At 35.1% G+C, this 23,119-nt stretch overlaps 2 protein-coding genes across 2 annotated transcripts in view; one reads left to right on the top strand and one right to left on the bottom strand.

Moving 5' to 3' along the window:
- LOC142347888 (guanine nucleotide-binding protein G(i) subunit alpha-like) overlaps window positions 1–11,374 on the bottom strand; it is a 30,653-nt gene extending 19,279 nt beyond the window's left edge. Inside the window, exons 1-3 of the mRNA XM_075399043.1 lie at window positions 11,051–11,374; window positions 10,716–10,896; window positions 10,316–10,433 (exon numbers count right to left, since the gene is read on the bottom strand). Of these exons, the coding sequence (XP_075255158.1) occupies window positions 10,316–10,433; window positions 10,716–10,896; window positions 11,051–11,070 (319 nt within the window). The 5' untranslated portion in view covers window positions 11,071–11,374. The remainder of the gene's footprint in view (window positions 1–10,315; window positions 10,434–10,715; window positions 10,897–11,050) is intronic.
- Window positions 1–23,119, top strand: part of LOC142347999 (neurofibromin-like) — a 634,373-nt gene that overhangs the window by 151,906 nt on the left and 459,348 nt on the right. The gene's annotated exons all lie outside the window — the stretch shown is intronic.

Here is a 23,119-nt window from a genome sequence, read left to right as displayed (position 1 = left end):
AATGAAAACTTAAAAAAGGTCCCTCAACAAATCTCTGTATTCCAATGCCTTTGGGTCCTTCAGATATTCCTTGAAATAGAATTCTTTCAAAAAAAATTTGATGTTTTTAACCTTATCGAGTTTTTGTCTTTGTTCATATGGAAATTCATTGTACAATTTCATGGCTTGCAGCATCAATGATTTATCGAGGAATTCCGAATTACTTTTCATAGCCGGATAAATTTCTCCAGTTCTCGCATTCTGTTTACAATTGGAAGTTTGCAATACATTGTTGTTACTAAAAGCTGGTAATTGTTTCCTAACATATTTCAAGAAAAATACCATACATCGATATTTGAGAAGGAATTCAACAGGCATGATTATGTTTTTTTTATTTTTGAATCAGTCGATCGACCATACTTTTTTCCTTTGAAACACTTTTATTCCCCAATTAAGTTGTTTTTCAAATGTTATCATGAGATTTTTTCTGATACCAACAAGCATAAGAGATGAGTATTGAATGTCACTTAAAACAAGCGCGTTCAATAGTGTTACTCTAGTTTTTATAGGAAAACAGTTCCTTATATCTTTCAAGATTTTGATGCTGCACGCCATTCTAGAGAGTATTCTTTTGATCTCTTCTTTGAAGTTTAATTTGTTGTCAATATTATTCCTAGATATCTTACCGACGACGATTCTCCTATGTTCAAATCTTTAACATTGAGATAAGACGGAGTTCGTGCTTCTTTTGATGGAGCAAACACGATATATTCTGTCTTCTTATTGTTCATCATTAATTGATGTGATTGGAAGTAATAACATAGTTTTTCAAAATTTTTTTCCAAATAACTTCTGACTATATTTTCATTAGTATGAGAAGAATAGAGAAAGGTGTCATCGGCGTACTGGATTACTTGACAATTGTCTTATCAATAGCTCTATGAAGATCATTCACATGAATGTTGAACAAAATTGGTCCTAATAATGTCCCTTGTGGCACACCTCTGTTAAGTAAAATCCAGTCGGACTCATTTCCCGAGAAAACTACTTTTTGAGTTCTGTCTTTCAAATATGATCTAATCAATTGTAGAGATGTTCCGTCGAATCCTAAACATTTCAATTTTTCTATTAGTATTTCGTGTGAGATTGAGTCAAATGCTGTTGAGAGATCGAGGAATGCTCCACAAACTGTATTCTTTTCATCCATTTCAGTTCTTACATATTCCATACATTGTAGTATGGCATCTGTTGTGGACACTTTTTTCCTATATCCAAATTGTTTAGGTGACAGCAAGTTATTTGAGATCAAATAGTCATTAATTTGGTTCGTTATAACTTGCTCAAAAATTTTTTCCAATGCGCCGGTTACTGATAATGGACGATAGTTAGTGGGATCTTCTGTGTTTCCTTTTTTGAATCAGTTTTGACTATTTTCTGGCAATTTGCCAGCTATGTATTGAATATTAGTTTTGAAAAAGCTCTTAAAGGGTTTTTTGTAGAGCGTATGTGTCTCACAAAATGAGAGTCCGAATCTAACCCAAAAAGTCTAAAGGTCTATTAAATTACTGATGGTCATTCTGTATCTTAGTTCTTCATTTGATTCATATCCATGGAAGGCCACAAGCCTCTATCGGCTATTTTCCGACAATCTGCCGGCTATGTTAGCATATTCTTAGAATTGAGTTATTAACACCTTTAGGGAATATAAAATTAGATTTTTAGATGTTGAAGGAAGAAAAACTGCAGCCTAGAAAGAAATTTTAGTGGCTATTGGAAAAATGATTAGAGTAAAAGTAAACTTTTTCAATGTGGAAGTTAGAAGATTTTCTAATTGACGGATTTCATTGATTGATACAAAAGTTTGTTACATTTGCGACGGAACATTTGCCACTTTTTTCTGTTAATGTTCAAAAAACAAACAGAAAAAAGTGGCAAATCAACTAGTTAGATACGTTAAACAGAAATTCGTAACAAACTTTTGTATCAATCAATGAAATCCGTCAATTAGAAAATCTTCTAACTTCCACATTGAAAAAGTTTACTTTTACTCTAATCATTTTTCCAATAGCCACTAAAATTTCTTTCTAGGCTGCAGTTTTTCTTCCTCCAACATCTAAAAATCTAATTTTATATTCCCTAAAGGTATTAATAACTCAATTCTAAGAATATGCTAACATAGCCGGCAGATTGTCGGAAAATAGCCGATAGAGGCTTGTGGCCTTCCATGGATATGAATCAAATGAAGAACTAAGATACAGAATGACCATCAGTAATTTAATAGACCATTAGACGTTTGGGGTTAGATTCGGACTCTCATTTTGTGAGACACATACGCTCTACAAAAAACCCTATAAGAGCTCTTTCAAAACTAATATTCAATACATAGCTGGCAAATTGCCAGAAAATAGTCAAAACAGATTCGTAGATCTGCAGTCTCCAAAAAAATCGTCTTTTCATTGAAGGCTGATCTGTTATATTTTGATTAAAAATCTGTATAAGTTATTGCTGCCTCTATTAGCTGATCTCAAATAACCTTCATTTAGAGTGACACACAACCATTTGACCTTATCTCTTTGAATTAAAGTAAATAAAAGTCAATTTCAAAGTGAGGAAGTCATTTTTGAGAGTGAGGTAAGTCAAGTCTGACCAAAAATGTAATCACGCGAATGAACAAAAAAACTCGCTCTACTAAGAGCGAAAAATGACGTCACGCATGCAATTCAGTTGAAACTGCATAAACGAATGAACAAAAAGTGGCTGTGACGTCATATGGTCGTAACAAAAATCTTGACAACGAAATAAAAAAAACCAAGAGAAGGCCAATAATAGCCCCAGCTATCGCTGTGCGGCCATTAATAAAAAACAACAGTAATACTCAAGAATTAGGGCATATACGCTTGACACCACTTAGATTCACACTATTGATCTTTAACTAGTAAAGGCTCATAAAATTTAAAGTTCCTTAAGTGAGCTCAGAAGTCATTTTTTAGTGAAGTAAGTCACGCAATTGACCTGAAAACAGAACAAATGACCTCCAGCACAGATTTTTACTGCAAAGCAGTAGAAGTCACTAAGTGATAAAAAAACCAACGGTCGCAAGAATCATCGATGGAGACGACGAATTAAAAAACATTTTAACTCGTTTCATTAAACACGTTTTATTACCTCAAAACAATCATTCTCAATACGCTGTGTGATAGATCTTTTTCAATCATGACGTAACTCATGATAAATTTTCCAAGGAAACCACTCATACCGGGCAAACAGCCAAAAGCTTAGACTGACACGGAAAACTATATATAACATATATTGGGTGAGGTAAGTCAAGTATGACCGAAATCTATACACGCAAATGAGCTAAAACCTTGACTAAAGAGTGAAAAATGACGTCGTGCGCACAAATGCCGTTAGACGGAGGAAGAACTCATTCAGAAAAATTGACTTTCCCAGCTTTGCTGAGTGGACAAATGTAAAACGGGAAAGAGTGTCGGACGACGACACAAAAAACATAGCAGGACAAGACCTGATATACAAACCGAAGAACAGAATGAAAATTCGGCAACTAATGTACATGACCAGAAGATCGAACATCCCAGCCAAAAAAACAATCTCAAAAGTTGAGAAGCAAAGATAATCAAACAAATTAAAGAAAATAACCATCGCTAAAAAATCCATTTTTGACTGTGAAGTTCTGTCAAGTTACGCATCTGCAAGACTTAAAAAAGTTTTGACTTCCAGTAAAGATACTTAAACTCGCAAAATGACAAAATTGAAAACAATTGCAAATTTAAAAAATCTTATTAAAATTCAAATTATTAATATATTCAGAACCATTTCAATGTCTTCAGAGAATATCCAGTATCCCTATTTCAAGCAATACATAGTTCAACTTGCTCGTAAAGATCGATAAACTTGGAACCAAATAATAAACTTCAGGAAATTTGAAAAAGTTTTAAATTTATCAAAAACTTTAACTTTACAATTTCCTGTAGAAAATATGCAGTAACTTATTATCAAACCCTGGAGGAGGTTCCTGGTCACCTGGTGCCGGAAAACTTTCGGGTTGAAAGTTTACTTTTATTCTAATCATTTTTGCACTAGCCACAAATTTCTTTCTAGGCTGCAGTTTTTCTTCCTTTAACATCTCAAAATCTAATTTTATATTCCCTAAAAGCGTTAATAACTCAATTCTAAGAATATGCTAACATAGCCGGCAGATTGCAGAAAAACAGCCGCGATTGAGGCTTGTGGCCTTCCATGGAATTGAAACAAATGAAGAAATAAGATACAGATTGATCATCAGTTATTTAATAGACTTTTTGGGTTAGATTTGGACTCTCATTTTTGTGACACATTCGCTCTATAAGAAAAAAGCCCTTTTAAAGATTTTTCAAATTTAATGTTCGATATAAAAAAACAACACTAATACTCAAGAATTAGGGCGTATACGCTTGGCACTACTTAGATGCACACTATTGATCTTTAACTAGTAAATGCTCACAAAAATTAAAGTTCCTTAAGTGAGTTCAGAAGTCAATTTTAAGTCAATTTCTGACTTAAGTCAGAAGTCAGTAAGTCACGCAATTAACCTAAAGGAAAAACAAATGACGTCCAGCACACAAATTTTATTTGCAAAGCAGAAGAAGCCACTGAAAGATTAAAATCCCAACGGTCTCAAGAATCATCGATGGAGACGACGAATTAAAAAACATTTTAACACGTTTCATTAAACACGTTTTATTACCTCAAAACAATCATTCTCAATACGCTGTGTGATAGATCTTTTTTCAATCATGACTTAACTCATGATAGATTATCCAAGGAAACAACTCATACCGGGCAAACAGCCAAAAGCTTAGTCTGACACGGAAAACTATATATAACATATATTGAGTGAGGTAAGTCACGTATGATCGAAATCTAAACACGCAAATGAGCTAAAACCTTGGCTAAAGAGTGAAAAATGACGTTGTGCGCACAAATGCCGTTAGACGCAGGAAGAACTCATTGAGAACATGACTTTTCCAGCTTTGATGTTTGAACAAATTTAGAACGAGAAAGAGCGTCAGACGACTAAACAAAAACCATAGCAGGAAAAGTCATGAAATACAAACCAAAGAAATGAAAAAACGGCAACTAAAGTACATGACCAGCAGATCAATTGAATCCCAGCCAAAAATACAATCTCAAAAGTTGAGAAGCAAAGATAAACAAACAAATTAAAGAAAATAACCATCGTTAAAAAACTTGAAGCTTTTACCGCAAAGCCCAAGTATGATACAATTCAATATACTCATTAACTCACGCACAAGCCTTGAAAGAGATTTACTTGCCACTAAAGGTAGACAAACTTGAGAAACATGACAAGCGCTTCAAAAATCCTGAAAAGCGAAAAACGAAGGTTTCTAAATTTCGCAAAAAAAAACGTTTAAATCCATTTTTGACTCTGAAGTTCTGTCAAGTTAAGCATTTGCAGGATTTTGCTGGCCAATAAAGATCCTTAAACTCGAAACATGACAATTAAAAACAATTGCAAATTTAAACAAGATCTTATTAAAATTCAAATTATTAATATCTTCAGAACCATTTCATTGTCTCCAGAGAATATCCAGTATCCCTATTTCAAGCCATATATAGTTCAACTTTCTCAAAAAGATCGATAAATTTGGAAGATAATAATTTCCAGGCAATCTGGAAGGTTTTAAACTTTATCAAAAAAGCGAAAACTCGTGTTATTAAAAAATTGATAATACTTCTCTCTAGAAAATATGAAGTAACTTATTATGAGACCTTGGAGGAGGTTTTTGGTCCCCTGGTGTCGGAAAACTAAAAACAAATTTCAAAAGATTTTGAAAAACGTGAAAGTTTTATTTTAAAAATTCGTGCTAATTAAAAAGTGAAAACTAATTTATTGCCAAGAAAAACTATGCAGTAACATACGAGCACACTCTATAGAAGTTTCCCTGGCCACTGGGGTACAAAATAAAAAATTTAAGGAAAAATAATAAATTAAGACAATTTCAAGTTTTTTTAATTTCTGAAATTCGTGGTATTAAAATCTTGAAAAATATTCCACTACCAGAAGAAACTACGCAGTAACATACTACCAAATCATAGAGGAGGTTCCTTCGCACTTAGGGTAGATAAACCTAAAAAATGAGAAAAACTTTTTAAAAAAATTTGAAAAACTGCAACTTCTAAAAAAAATTTGCTTAAATTTGTTATATTAAAATGTTGTAACCAATCTATGGCGAAAAACAACTTTTCAGAAACGTATTATGAAACCCTAGAAGGGGGTTTGCTGGCCCCTGGGGCTGGAAAAACTTGAATAATGACAAATGAAAAAATTGAAAAAAAATTCAAAGTTTTATCAAAAAATTACTGAAATTCGTGATTTTAAAACGTTAAAACCATTGCATTACCACTAAAAACTATGCAGTAACCTATTATCAAACCTTAGAGGAGGTTCCTTGACACCTAGGGCTGAAAAACTCAAAATGAAAATTCAAAAAAACTGGAAAATATAAAAATTTTAAGTTTGCCTGTTTATGTTTGGAGTACCGAAACTTATAGCTCGTAAAATGGTCATAAAAAGAAATTATGTCTTGAAAAGGGAAACAACTCATACCAGGCAAACAGCCAAAAGCTTAGTCTGACACGGAAAACTATATATAACATATATTGAGTGAGGTAAGTCACGTATGATCGCAATCTAAACACGCAAATGAGCTAAAACCTTGGCTAAAGAGTGAAAAATGACGTCGTGCGCACAAATGCCGTTAGACACAGGAAGAACTCATTGAGAACATGACTTTTCCAGCTTTGATGTTTGAACAAATATAAAACGAGAAAGGGCGTCAGACGACTAAACAAAAACCATAGCAGGAAAAGTCATGAAATACAAACCGAAGAATTGAAAGAAAAAACGGCAACTAATGTATATGACCAGCAGATCAATTGAATCCCAGCCAAAAATACAATCTCAAAAGTTGAGAAGCAAAGATAATCAAACAAATTAAAGAAAATAACCATTGCTAAAAAAAAACTTGAAGCTTTTACCGCAAAGCCCAAGTATGATACAATTCAATATACTCATTAACTCACGCACAAGCCTTGAAAGAGATTTACTTGCCACTAAAGGTAGATAAACTTGAGAAATATGACAAACGCTTCAAAAATCCTGAAAAACGAAGGTTTCTAAATTTCGCAAAAAAAACATTTAAATCCATTTTTGACTCTGAAGTTCTGTCAAGTTAAGCATTTGCAGGATTTTGCTGGCCAATAAAGATCCTTAAACTCGAAAAATGACAATTGAAAACAATTGCAAATTTAAACAAGATATTATTAAAATTCAGATTATTAATATCTTCAGAACCATTTCATTGTCTCCAGAGAATATCCAGTATCCCTATTTCAAGCCATATATAGTTCAACTTTCTCAAAAAGATCGATAAATTTGGAAGATAATAATTTCCAGGAAATCTGGAAGGTTTTAAACTTTATCAAAAAAGCTAAAACTCGTGTTATTAAAAAATTGAGAACACTTATCTCTAGAAAATATGAAGTAACTATTATGAGACCCTGGAGGAGGTTTCTGGTCCCCTGGTGTCGGAAAACTAAAAACAAATTTCAAAAGATTTTGAAAAACGTGAGTTTTATTTTAAAAATTCGTGCTAATTAAAAAATGAAAACTAATTTATTGCCAAGAAAAACTATGCAGTAACATACGAGCACACTCTATAGGAGTTTCCCTGGCAACTGGGGTAAAAAATAATAAATTTAAGGAAAAATAATAAACTAAGACAATTTCAAGTTTTTTTAATTTCTGAAATTCGTGGAATTAAAATCTTGAAAAATATTCCACTACCAGAAGAAACTACGCAGTAACATACTACCAAATCATAGAGGAGGTTCCTTCGCTCTTAGGGTAGATAAACCTAAAAAATGAGAAAAACTTTTTAAAAAATTTGAAAAACTGCAACTTCTAAAAAAAATTTGCTTAAATTTGTTATATTAAAATGTTGAAACCAATCTATGGCGAAAAACAACTTTTCAGAAACGTATTATGAAACCCTAGAAGGGGGTTTGCTGGCCCCTGGGGCTGGAAAAACTTGAATAATGACAAATGAAAAAATTGAAAAAAAATTCAAAGTTTTATCAAAAAATTACTGAAATTCGTGATTTTAAAACGTTAAAACCATTGCATTACCACTAAAAACTATGCAGTAACCTATTATCAAACCTTAGAGGAGGTTCCTTGACACCTAGGGCTGAAAAACTCAAAATGAAAATTCAAAAAAACTGGAAAATATAAAAATTTTAAGTTTGCCTGTTTATGTTTGGAGTACCGAAACTTATAGCTCGTAAAATGGTCATTAAATTATGTCTTGAAAAAGACCTTTATCAACTTTTAAAAACCTCAATTTTAGACTGGCCCAACAAAAAATCTGAAAAATAAAGAATATAGAAAATTGCAACATTTTGGGCTCAAAAACTCCTAAAAATGACCTTTTAACCTTGAACTAAGCCCTTTGAATAAAGCAGAGAGTTCCAAAAGACTAATTTTTCTCATGAGCTCGTATTCTTTTTTATTTCGCTTCTAATTTCTTTACAGAGATCACTTCAGCCAATGACGCAGCCAAGCACTCGACTGCCCAAATATCAAAACCATTCTTTTCCAATAACTTTTCGGATTTTTCGATGAGCTCGAATTGGAGAAGAGTGTGGCAATTAATCTGCTAACACATATAACACTGCTTTCTCCATATCTACGTGAAATAATTGCTCTAAAAACAACTAATGGAAAGTGATGGAAAGAACTAATGGTAAAAAGTTTATTAGAGGCTCATCAAGAACTGTCGATTAAATGAAAAAAGTAGTGAGAACTATAAAACTCGAAACTCATTAATTTATGATAAACCATTTTAATCATTATGTACTTACGCAATCAAATCAACCTTCTAATGGGCCTACGGCTGTCAAACTAACATTCTCGCGCCCAACGTACGGCCAGAAAAACCAGAATGGCGCCAGAATGTTTTTCATTTAAATTTTGCAGAACACTTAAAAACATAGCTGGCAGATTGCCAGAGAATAGCCGCAATAGCTTCTTAGATCTACAGTCTCAAAAAAACCGTTAAAAAGACAGAACAAAAAAAATCGACTTTTCATTGAAGGCTGATTTGTTATATATTTTGATTTATAATCTGTATATTTTTTTGCTGCCTCTATTAGTTGCTCTCAAATAATCTTCATTTAGAGGGACACACACCAATTTGACCTTATCTCTTTGAATTAAAGTAAATAAAAGTCAATTTCAAAGTGAGGAAGTCAATTTTGAGAGTGAGTAAGTCAAGTTTGGCCAAAAATTTAATCACACGAATGAACAAAACTCGCTCCACTAAGAGCGAAAAATGACGTCACACATGCACTTCAGTTGAAATTCCATGAACGAAAGAACAAAAAGCAGATCTGAAGTGGTTGTGACGTCATATGGTTGTAACAAAAATCGCGAACGAAATAAAAAAACATAGCAGGACAACTCCTGACTTACAATTCAAAGAACTTTCATTGACTAAATAGAAAACTAGATCTAGAACGGACCAAGAATTGATTGGGAAAACTATTTAGAAAAAAATCCGATCCAAAAAAATCGAAAAAACAGTAAAAATCAAAGTGAAATTGCCGCATGTTGACAAAAACCACTAGCGACAAAGCGAATTTTTGTTCAAACACCTTTTGCTCACTCTACTTTAGAATTAGAGCGAAAAAATTTCACGCCGCTAAACCACTCGTTTTTTCGCTCCACTTCCTGTTTCGGCGTGACCAAAATCACTACTCCAATTTGACATCAAAATCATGAAACTGTGTGAACAGATCTTAAAAAAAGACAGCGCCCCAATACAGCGCCCCAAGAGAAGGTCAATAATAGCCCCAGCTATCGCTGTGCGGCTATTAAACATAACCGACTAAGGTCGGGCGAATTGCTCTCCAGCGATCGGTTGGCTTCGTCAGGTGGCTGGTGTGTGTGTGTGTGGGGGGGGGGGGTTGTGGGGGGGGGGGGGAGGGGTTGGGGGGGGGGGGAGGGGCTGCAGAAAGCCTCTAAGAGAACTTAATGCCCGCTGTGCGCTACCTGTTGATCTCGTTTTTGAGGACGAAATTTCAAATAGGACAGACAACAAATCGGTCAAGCAAAAAATTGCATAAAAAAAGACCAACAGGACCAATAAAGTTGCTATAAACTTCGTTTGAGAGCAATTAATAAAAATGAAAAACCAAATCGTCGCCCTATGAGGTACCAAAATCACAATTTTGCTGGCCGAGGTCAGATAGTTACCTAGGTGGCTCATGGCGCGTATGATGGCGACTAGACTCTGGATGGTGTTGCTGTGCACAACTGGCTTGTACTTTAGACAGTCCTCCTCGTTATAGCCAGACTCATGGATGATACGCATCTGAAGCAACACATGCGGAAGCTTTGTTAGAAATAAGCTTATTTCTCATGCATTTAACCTAGGTAGGCTTCACAAAAAAATTGGTGCTGCCTGAGAACTAACAGTAGCATCTAATCCAGTGACAAGAGCTCCCTGCGTCGAACTCTTTAACGTTCACAATATACGAGCAAGGAAGAAACGTGACGCAGTGCAATTACTTAAAAAAGAATCCATGAACGCACTTATAGCTTGACTACTTAACTCGATTAAACAACTATGGACATTCAATGGAAAAATTCTTACCTGTTTAACTATAGTGCTTTTCCCCGATTCACCTGCTCCGAGTAGGAGCAGCTTGACCTCTTTGCTAGCTCTTTCTCCCTCCGTACGAAGCGTCCTGTCGAGGGTTTTGCTGTGAGAGGCAGCCAACCGCTCCTCGTTGTTGATTGAGCACCCATTAGGTCCGAAAGGACTGCAAACATACCTACAAACAAAGCAACATACCGTCAAAAATTGCATTGCTTGATGTTTATTAAAATTGAGTGTTATTATCATTCAAGAGCTACCATAAAGTTTGAAATTCAAGGCTGCCTGTGCACAACTAAGGCGCATTAAAAATAAATAAAACGCGAGCAAACCTTCCCAGCCGTCCAAGCATCCGACGAGGGGCGTGGCGCAACAACCGGAGATCTGGTGAGCGCGGCTTTGGGTTACTTCTAAATTGATAAGAGCCAGTTGGGGTGGGCGAACAGTCCCTGAGTGCCAATCGATTAGCGCATTCACACGTGAAGTTATTGCTACAGCTGCACAAATAAGCCACAGTTGAAGCCCGAGTACTCTGACTACAAATCACAATGGTTAGCGCACGGTATATACTGTGCAGACTATTCCTCTACATGAGTCATTCATTCTTTGACATTGATATCATATTAGTCTAAAAAAGAAAAGACATTCAGGTCAGGTTTTCTGGTCGACAGGCCTTGCCTCTGGGATAAGCTCCATCGTGCCATTCCACATCTCAAATGATTGTGTGGAGGGCAGTCCAGTGCCTCTCCAGTCTTCTTTTGAAGATGTTTAGACTGGGGCTGGACGTATCCTCTTCTGGCAGATAGATCCAGTCTTTAGCCGCTCGCACAGTGAAGCAGTTATGTATAATTTCAATTCTTGATTTTTTCGACATCATCTGTTTTCCTCTGAGATTCTGGCGATAGGCTCAAACAATCTGTCACTTGCACAGCTATCGTAAAACTGGTTTGTTATATGATAAACTAGCAGTTGTAGTCGTAGAGAAGATTTAGAGGCTGGTCTTGACCCGTTTTAAAAATCAAAACATATCTTGTTGTTAGAGTTTCGCAGTTACCTGCAGGGATTAGTAAGTCCCAGTCGTCCTTATTTAATACTTAAGCTCGTGTTTCTATACAAATGACAGTCGCAGAACAATTGCCGCGTGCAGAGATTTTGTTCATCGAATCTTTCATTGACAAACTTTCACATTAAAGTTAGCCATCGGTTTTGTCGATCCGTTGAACTTGTTATGCTGACGCATCTCGCCATTTGATTTGCTAATCATGTCGTTCGGTATTAAAATTCCGTTCGTGCTTTTTCTGTTCTTCTTTTCGAAACTTCGCTCCGCTCGACTGTCCCTCGAGTGTACGTACGCGTACGAGCGCTTCTTGTTGGTCCATTTCATTTATAACGTAATGCAAATGATTTAGCTCCAAGAACATTGGAAAGGGTAGGATGTTCAGCAATGTAAATTGACGAACATAAGATGCCGCTTTGTTGCCGGTTATCCATCTAACAGTCTTCTTATAGCGATCAAATAGTTGCATTTCTATTCGTGTTGTTGTAACACGTGAAAAACCACAAAGAACTGCTAAAAGTAGAGACTTATTTATAAAAGTAGAGACGCCTCGAGCATGCATCCACCCACTATTATATCGGCAGATTTTTTGGATTAGTTCGAAAAATTAGTGTAACTCTGGCTTCGTCAAAGACCTTCGAAGAGCCAGTAAAAGGCCGTAATTTCCCAATGGAAATTTTAATCGAGTGAATTATTTATATATTTCGGATATAACAAATTATTGGTTTGGACAGATTTGTTCCTTTTCCTTACAAAACAATGCTCATATTTAGTAAGATAATTGCTGAAATGTTCGTAGATATTTCCATAAACAAATTCTTCTAACCTTTTGCTATCGGTTCCTGGTAGAAACATTTGTCGGTGATTCTCAACATTTTCTTTATCATAGTTCATAACTTTTTAAAATCGTTGTTAATGTTGTTCGGGTTTTGCAGTTATCTACAAGGATAAGTAAATAGCAGTCGTCTTTATTTAAAAAGTTAAGTTCGTGTTTCTGTACAAATGGCAGTCCTAGATCAATTGTCAAGGGCAGAGTTTTTGTCATCCAAATGTTCATTGACAATCTTCCGCATAAAAACTACCAATCATTTTTTTGTAGATCCGTTGAACTTGTTTTGCTGACGCATCTCGATGTTTGATTTGCTTATCATGTCGTTCGGTATTAAAATTCCGTTCGTGCTTTTTCTGTTCTTCTTTCCGAAACTTCGCTCCACTCGACTGTCCCTCGAGTGTAAGTACGCGTACGAGCGCTTCTTGTTGGTCCATTTCATTTATAACGTAATGCAAATGATTTAGCTCCAAGAACATTGGAAAGGGTAGGATGTTCAGCAATGTAAATTGACTAACATAAGATGCCGCTTTGTTGCCGGTTATCCATCTAACAGTCTTCTTATAGCGATCAAATAGTTGCATTTCTAATCGTGTTGTTGCAACACGTGAAAAACCACAAAAAACTGCTAAAAGTAGAGACTTGTAGAGGCCTAGTTTCGTGATTTTTTTTACTTGGTATGAAACCTTCTGAGTTTCTAGAACACTTTGTTTACTTTCTTGAGTCTCTCTCTTGAATGCGAGTTTGCCATGATAGGTCGCGAGTTATGTGAACTCCTAGGTACTTTAGTCTTTTACTTTATTGAAGCATTATTCCTATCCAGGTGATAAAGGTTTCCCATCTTCACTCAAAACTAGGTTTGTTCATTTGTCCATCGCTAGTTCAATCTTGTTCCTTCAGACCCAAGTTTCAATGGCATCTAAGTCATTCTGTGTTTCGTAGAAACCAACGTTGATTGAGAGTTTTTAGATCATCAGCTAAAATGAATAGTTTAGCAAAGACAAGAGTCTGACAAATCTTTTACGAAGAACCAGAACAGGAGTGGTCCAAGCAGCAATATTTTCGATTTCTCAATTAGTCTTTAAGCGCCTCGAGCATGCATCCACCCACTATTATATCGGCAGTTTTTTTTGGATTAGTTCGAAAAATTAGTGTAACTGTGGCTTCGTCAAAGACCTTCGAAGAGCCAGTAAAAGGCCGTAATTTCCCAATGGAAATTTTAATCGAGTGAACTATTTATATATTTCGGAAATAACAAATTATGGGTTTGGACAGATTTGTTCCTTTTCCTTACAAAACAATGCTCATATTTAGTAAGATAATTGCTGAAATGTTCGTAGATATTTCCGTAAACAAATTCTACTAACCTTTTGCTATCGGTTTCTGATAGAAACATTTGTCGGTGATTCTCAACATTTTCTTTATCATAGTTCATAACTTTTTAAAATCGTTGTTGTTGTTGTTTGGCTTTTGCAGTTATCTACAAGGATAAGTAAATAGCAGTCGTCTTTATTTAAAAAATTAAGTTCGTGTTTCTGTACAAATGGCAGTCCCAGAACAACTGCCAAGGGCAGAGTTTTTTGTCATCCAAATGTTCATTGACAATCTTCCGCAAAAAAACTACCAATAATATTTTTGTAGATCCGTTGAACTTGTTTTGCTGACGCATCTCGATGTTTGATTTGCTTATCATGTCGTTCGGTATTAAAATTCCGTTCGTGCTTTTTCTGTTCTTCTTTCCGAAATTTCGCTCCGCTCGACTGTCCCTCGAGTGTAAGTACGCGTACGAGCGCTTCTTGTTGGTCCATTTCATTTATAACGTAAATCAAATGATTTAGCTCCAAAAAAATTGGAAGGGGTAGGGTAGGGTGTTCAGCAATGTAAATTGACGAACATAAGCTGTCGCTTTGTTACCGTTTATCCATCTAACAGGTTTCTTTCGAAAACGCTCAAAAAATTGCATTTCTAATCGCGTTGTTGCAGCATGTGAAAAACCATTCTTACTTGGTACGAAAAATTTGTTCGGAGCTTCCAGAATAACTCGTTTTATTTTCTTGAATTTCTCTTGAATGCTAGTTCGCCATGATACGTCACGAATTATGTGAACTCCTAGGTCCTTTAATCTTTAATTTTTTTTGGAGCATTCTTCCCATCCAAGTGATAAAGGGTTCCCATCTTCTCTCAAAACTAGTTTTGCTCACTTGTCTACCGCTTATTCAAGCTTGTTCCTTCAGACCCAAGTTTCAATGGCATTTAAATCATTCTGTGTTTCGCAGAAGCCATAGTTGATCGAAAAAATTTTTGGATCATCAACAGAAATGAATAGTTTAGCAAAGACAAGTGTCTGTCAAATCAATTACGAAGAAGCAGAACAGGAGTGCCCCAAGCAGCAAACTTTGTGGAAATCCAATAGTTTTTTTTTCAAATTTCTCAAGTAGTCTGTAAGCACATCGAACATGCATCCTCCCGTATTATATTGGCAGATTTTTGGTTAGTTTGAAACGTTTTTAAAACAGAAAAGGTATATATCAGATTATTGGTATGGACAGATTTATTCCTTACAAAACAAAGCTTATACTTAGTAAGATAATTTTTGAAATGTTTGTAAAGTTACCTGCAGGGATTAGTAAGTCCCAGTTGTGTTTATTTAAAAACTTAAGCTCGTGTTTTTGTACAAATGACAGTAACAGAACAATTGTCAGGTGCAGAGTTTTTTATCGAGATTTTCATTGACAATCTTCCACATAAAAACTAGCAATCAATTTTGTAGATCCGTTGAACTTGTTTTGCTGATGCATCTCGATGTTTGATTTGGTAATAACGTTGTTTGGTATTAAAACTCCGTTCGTAATTTTTCAGTTTGGCTTTATGAAATTTCGAAGATGGTGTTCGACTGTCACTCGAGTGTACGTTTGCGTAGGAGTTCTACTTTTTGTTCCATTTCATTAATAAATTACTGCAAACTATTTTGCTCAAGGAACATTGGAAGGGGTAGGATGTTCAGGAATGTAAATTGACAAACATAAGCTGTCGCTTTGTTACCGTTTATCCATCTAACAGGTTTCTTTCGAAAACGCTCAAAAAATTGCATTTCTAATCGCGTTGTTGCAGCATGTGAAAAACCATTCTTACTTGGTACGAAAAATTTGTTCGGAGCTTCCAGAATAACTCGTTTTATTTTCTTGAATTTCTCTTGAATGCTAGTTCGCCATGATACGTCACGAATTATGTGAACTCCTAGGTCCTTTAATCTTTAATTTTTTTTGGAGCATTGTTCCCATCCAAATGATAAAGGGTTCCCATCTTCTCTCAAAACTAATTTTGCTCACTTGTCTACCGCTTATTCAAGTTTGTTCCTTCAGACCCAAGTTTCAATGGCATTTAAATCATTCTGTGTTTCGCAGAAGCCATAGTTGATCGAAAAAATTTTTGGATCATCAACAGAAATGAATAGTTTAGCAAAGACAAGTGTCTGTCAAATCAATTACGAAGAAGCAGAACAGGAGTGCCCCAAGCAGCAAACTTTGTGGAAATCCAATAGTTTTTTTTCAAATTTTTCAAGTAGTCTGTAAGCACTTCGAACATGCATCCTCCCGTATTATATTGGCAGACTTTTTGGTTAGTTTGAAACGTTTTTAAAACAGAAAATGTATATATCAGATTATTGGTATGGACAGATTTATTCCTTACAAAACAAAGCTTATACTTAGTAAGATAATTTTTGAAATGTTTGTAAAGTTACCTGCAGGGATTAGTAAGTCCCAGTTGTGTTTATTTAAAAACTTAAGCTCGTGTTTTTGTACAAATGACAGTAACAGAACAATTGTCAGGTGCAGAGTTTTTTATCGAGATTTTCATTGACAATCTTCCACATAAAAACTAGCAATCAATTTTGTAGATCCGTTGAACTTGTTTTGCTGATGCATCTCGATGTTTGATTTGGTAATAACGTTGTTTGGTATTAAAACTCCGTTCGTAATTTTTCAGTTTGGCTTTATGAAATTTCGAAGATGGTGTTCGACTGTCACTCGAGTGTACGTTTGCGTAGGAGTTCTACTTTTTGTTCCATTTCATTAATAAATTACTGCAAACTATTTTGCTCAAGGAACATTGGAAGGGGTAGGATGTTCAGGAATGTAAATTGGCGAACATAAGATGCCGCTCTGTTACCGGTTATCCATCTAACGGTCTTCCCTTGAAAGCGCTCAAATAATTGAATTTCTAATCTTGTTGTTGCAGCACATGAAAAACCAGAAAGAACAAGTAAAACTAGAGACTTGTAGAGGCCTAGTTTTGTTACTTTTCTTTCATGCTACGAAAAATTTGTTCTGAATTTCTAGAACACGTTGATTAATTTCTTGAGGTTCTCTTGAATGCAAGTTCGCCACGATAGGTCCCGAGTTATTTCAACTCCTCCTAGGTCCTTTAAAGTTTCACTTCACTGTAGCATTGTTCCTATCCAGGTGATAAATGGTTCCCATCTTCACTAAAAAGCAGGTTTGCTCATTTGTCCATGGCTAGTTCAAGCTTGTTCATTCAAACCCAAGTTTCAATGGCACCTAAATCATTCTGTGTCTCGCAGAAACTAACGTTGAATGAAAGAGTTTTCGGATCATCAGCAAAATTGAAACGTTTAGCAAAGACAAGAGTCTGTCGAATCTTTTACGAAGAAGCAGATAAGGAGTGGCCCAAGCAGCAAACGTTTTGGAAATCCAATGCTGATAATAAGTGTTTTGGAACTATCGTATTGTACACGCACCAACCTTTTTCGATTTCTCATTTAGTCTTTAAGCACCTCGAGCATGCATCCACCCACTATTATATCGGCAGTTTTTTTGGATTAATTCGAAAAAATAGTGTAACTGTGACTTCGTGAAAGACCTTCGAAGAGCCAGTAAAAGGCAGTAATTTCCCAATGGAAATTTTAATCGAGTGAATTATTTATATATTTCAAAAATATCAGATTATTGGTTTGGACAGATTTGTTCCTTTTCCTTACAAAACAGTGCTCATATTTAGTAAGATAATTGCTGAAATGTTCGTAAAGATTTCTATAAACAAATTCTTTTAACACTTTGCTATCGGTTCCTAATAGAAACATTTGTCGGTGATTCTCAATATTTTTTTAAGCATAGCTCATTACTTTTTTAAACGTTGTTTTTGGGGTTTCGCAGTAACCTACAGGGAAAGTAAGACCCAGCAGTCTGTTTTTGAAAACTTATGCTCGTGTTTCTGTACAAATGACAGTCTAAGAACAATTTTCAGGTTCCGAAATTGTTTATCGAATCTTTCATTGACAATCTGCCACAAAAAAACTTGCAACCAATTTTGAAGATTCGTTGAACTTGTTATGCTGAGGCGTCTGGATGTTGATCTGCTAGTTATGTCGTTTGGTATTAAAATTCTGTTTGTGTTTTTTCTGTGCGTCTTTTTGAAACTTCGGAGATGCCGCTCGACTGACCCTTGAGTGTACGTACGCGTACGAGCTCTTATTGTTGCTCCATTTCAATTTTAACCTAACGCAAATGATTTACCTCCAGGAACATTGGAAGGGGTAGGATGTTCAGCAATGTAAATTAACCAACATAAGATGCCGATTTGGTACCGCTTATCCATGTAGCAGTCTTCTTTTGAAAGCGCCCAACATAGTTGCGTTTCTAATCGTGTTGTTGAAACAGGTGAAAAACCATAAAGAACTGGTAAAAAGAGAGACTTGTAGAGGCCTAGTTTTGTTACTTTTCTTACTTTGTACAAAGAAATTGTTCTGGGGTTCTAGAACAACTAATTTTAATTTCGTGAAATTCTCTTGAATGCGAGTTCACCATGATAGGTCCCGAGTTATGCGAAATCCTAAGTCCTTTAATCTTTCACTCTACTGAAGCATTGTTCCTATCCAGGTGATAAAGAGTCCGCATCTTCTCTCAAAGCTAGGTTTGATCAATTTTTCATTGCTAGATTAAGCGTGTTCTTTCATTACCAAGCTTCAGTAGCATCTATGTCGTTCTGTGTTTTGCAGAAGCCCCCCTTGGTTGAGAGATTTCGGATCATCAGCCAAAGTGAATAGTTTAGCAAAGACAAAAGTCTATGAAATCATTTACGAAGAAACAGAACAGTAGTGGCCCAAGCAGCAAACCTAGTGGGAATCCAATGCCAAGGTTAAGCGTTTTGGATCTAAAGTTTTTGACACGAGCCAACCATTTGCGTTTTTTCAAGTAATCTTTACGCACCCCGAGCATATATCCATCCATTATTTTATCGGCAGATTATTTGGATTAGTTCGAAAAATTTTTATGTAATTGTGACTTTCTCAAAGACCTGTGAGAAACCAGTAAAAAAAGCCATTTTGCAATTAGAAGTTTTTATGAAGCACGCAATTTATAAATTTGAGAAATAACAAATGGTTTGGACACATCTGTTCTTTACAAAACAATGCTCATACTTAATAAAATAGTTGCTGAAAAGTTAGTGAAGATTTCCATAAACAATTTTTTTCTAATTCGTTGTATCGGGTCGGTTCCTATTAGAAACACTTTTTGGTAAATTTCAACATCTTCGTAAATATGTTTCATATCGTTTTGACTTGTTGTTGTTATTTTTATTTGTATTTCACAGTTACCTACAGGGATAAGAAAATCCCAGTTGTCTTTATTTAAAGACTTATCCTCGTTTATCTGTACAAATGACAGTCCCAGAACAATTGTCAGCTGCAGAATGTTTTTCTCAAATCTTTCATTGACAACTTTCCATACAAAAACGACCAATTCTGTAGATCCTTTGAATTTGTTATGCTGACGCATCTCGATGTTTGATTTGCTAGCTATGTCGTTTGGTATTAAAATTCTGTTTCTGCTTGTTCTGTTCGTCTCTTGAAATCTTCGACCATTCTTCGAGATGTTGTTCGACCGTCCCTCAAGTGTACGTCCGCGTACGAGCTCTTCTTGTTGGTTCATTTCATTTTTAACGTAAATCAAATGATTTAGCTCCAAAAACATTGGAAGGGGTAGGGTAGGGTTTTCAGCAATGTAAATTGACGAACATAAGCTGTCGCTTTGTTACCGTTTATCCATCTAACAGGTTTCTTTCGAAAACGCTCAAAAAATTGCATTTCTAATCGCGTTGTTGCAGCATGTGAAAAACCATTCTTACTTGGTACGAAAAATTTGTTCGGAGCTTCCAGAATAACTCGTTTTATTTTCTTGAATTTCTCTTGAATGCTAGTTCGCCATGATACGTCACGAATTATGTGAACTCCTAGGTCCTTTAATCTTTAATTTTTTTTGGAGCATTGTTCCCATCCAAGTGATAAAGGGTTCCCATCTTCTCTCAAATCTAGTTTTGCTCACTTGTCTACCGCTTATTCAAGCTTGTTCCTTCAGACCCAAGTTTCAATGGCATTTAAATCATTCTGTGTTTCGCAGAAGCCATAGTTGATCGAAAAAATTTTTGGATCATCAACAGAAATGAATAGTTTAGCAAAGACAAGTGTCTGTCAAATCAATTACGAAGAAGCAGAACAGGAGTGCCCCAAGCAGCAAACTTTGTGGAAATCCAATAGTGACGTTAAGTGCTTTGAAGTTAACGTTTTTGAGATGCACTAGCTGTTTCCAATTTCTCAAGCAGTCTCTGAGCATCTCAAATTTGCATCCATCCAATATTATATCAGCAGTTTTTGGGATTAGTTTCAAAATTTCTTTTATAAGGCTGATCCCATCAACGGCCTTCGAGAAGCCAGTAAAAACCGTGATAGGAAGTCTTCATCGACCGCCTCATTTATGTTTTTCAGAAATAGCAGAACTTTGGTATGGACAGATTTGTTCCCTACAAAACAATGCTGAAACTTAAAACAAAAATTGCTGAAATGTTCGTAGAGATTTTCTTAAACAAATTTTTCTAACACTTCGCTATCGGTTTATAAAACAAACACATGTCGGTAAATATCAACATTTTCCTAAATATAGTTCATGACCTTTTTGAATTGTTGTTGTTGTTGGGAATTTGCAGTTACATGTTGGGATAAGTAAGTCCCAGTCGTCTTCATCTAAATACATATGCTCGTGTTTCTGTACAAACGATAGTCCTAGAACAATTGTCGCGTGCAGAGTTGTTTTATCACTGAATCTTTCATTGACAATCATCTACATAAAAACTAGCAACCATTTTTGTAGATCCGTTGAACTAGTAATGCTGATGCATCTCAGAGTTTGGTTTGGTAGTTCTGTTTTATGGTAATAAATTCTGTTCCTGTTTTTTTGTTTGTTTTTTTCGAAGCTTCGAAGATCTCGTTTGACCGTCTATCGAGTGTACGTTTGCGTAATAGGTCTTTTTGTTGATCCATTTCATTTAAGACGTAGGGCAAGTTTTTCAGCTGCAGGAGCATTGGAAGAAATAGGAAGTTCAGCAATATATATATAGACAAGCATAAGATGCGCTCTTTTTAACGGTTATCTATCTAACAGTGTTCTTTTGAAGGCGTTTAAGTATTTGCGCGTCTGATCCTGTTGTTACCGCACTTCAAAAATTCTAAAGAAGAGGGAAAATTAGAAACTTGTAGAGGCCTAGTTTCGTGAATTTTCTTACGTGGCACGAAACAATTGTTCTGAGCTTCTGGAACACTTTATTTTACTTTCTAGAGTTTCTCATGAATGCAAGTCTGCCATGATAGGACCCGAGTTATGTGAGCTCCTAGGTCCATTATTCTTTCACTCTATTTAAGCATTGTTCCTATCCAGAGGATAAAGGGTTCCTATCTTCTCTCAAAACTAGGTTAGGTCATTTGTCCATCGCTAGTTCAACCTTGCTTTTTCAGACCCATAATTCATTGGCATCTCAATCATTCTGTGTTTCGGCAGAAACCAAACGTTCATCGAGACTGTTTTTGGATCATCAGAAAAAATGAATAGTTTAGCGAAGACAAGAGTCTGTCAAATTTTTACGAAGAAGCAGAACAGGAGTGACCCAAGCAGCAAATATTTGCGAATCCAATGCTGACGTTAAGTGTTTTGGAACTAACGTTTTGGACAATCACCAACTGTTTCAAATTTTTCAAGTAGTCTGTAAGCACTTCGAACATGCATCCTCCCGTATTATATTGGCAGACTTTTTGGTTAGTTTGAAACGTTTTTTAAAACAGAAAAGGTATATATCAGATTATTGGTATGGACAGATTTATTCCTTACAAAACAAAGCTTATACTTAGTAAGATAATTCTTGAAATGTTTGTAAAGTTACCTGCAGGGATTAGTAAGTCCCAGTTGTGTTTATTTAAAAACTTAAGCTCGTGTTTTTGTACAAATGACAGTAACAGAACAATTGTCAGGTGCAGAGTTTTTTGTCGAGATTTTCATTGACAATCTTCCACATAAAAACTAGCAATAGTTTCGTTACTTTTCTTATTTTGTACGTAACATTTGTTCTGAGCTTCTAGAACACGTCGTTTACTTTCTTGTGGTCCTATTGAATGCAAGTTTGCCATGATAGACTCCGAGTTATTTGAGCTCCTGGGTCCTTTAATCTTGCACTTTATTGAAGGATTGTTCCTATCTAGGTAATAAAGTGTTCCCATCTTCTCTCAAAACTAGGTTTGTTTATCTGTCCATCGCCAGTGCAATCTTGATTCTCGAACCTCAGGTTCAGAGGCATATAAGTTATTTTGTATTTCGCAGAAACTTCGATTGATCAAAAGAGTTTTTGGATCATTAGCAAAAAATGAATAGCTTAGCAAAAGCACGAGAGTTTGTCAAACCATTAACTAAGAAGCAGAACAAGAGTGGTCCTAGCAGCAAAACTTGCGTTGTTGATACGCACAAACTGCTTCCAATTTCACAAGTAGTTTTTTGCATGCATCCACCCACTACTATATTAGCATTATTTTTTGGATAAAATTGAAAAGTTTTTTGGATAAAGGCAATTTCATCAAAGGCCTTCGAGAAGACAATAAAATAAATTTTTATGCATACAACTATATTTAAATATATATATATATATATATATATATATATATAAATACAAACATATATTATATATATATATATATATAAACATTTACAAATATATATGTATATATATAATATATATATATATATATATTATATATATATATTATATATATATACATATAAATATATATATATATATATATATATATATATATATATATATATATATATATATATATGTACCATATATAATTATATACATTAAGATATAAATATGAATATATATATATATATATATATATATATGTTTTTGGATGGAATGAAAACAAGCACACAAGCAGGTTTCAAGATTTTTGAGATGTGATTTTATAATACAAAGGAGCGCAGAAAAATTTTTTTTCCTATACATTCGGTCTGTCTGATTGATGTATATATTTACATATGATTGATGTATATTTTATTTTTGAAAATTATTAGAATGTTGGTTTGGACTGATCTGTCCCTTACAAAACAATGCTGATACGTAGAAAGATAATTGCTTAAATGATCCTAGAGAACCTCATAAACAAATTCTTCAAAC

Source organism: Convolutriloba macropyga, chromosome 10 (assembly GCF_964194025.1).
Source record: "Convolutriloba macropyga chromosome 10, txConMacr16.3, whole genome shotgun sequence".
NCBI classification, from domain to species: domain Eukaryota; kingdom Metazoa; phylum Xenacoelomorpha; order Acoela; family Convolutidae; genus Convolutriloba; species Convolutriloba macropyga.
This window is presented reverse-complemented; position numbering and strand designations above follow the sequence as displayed.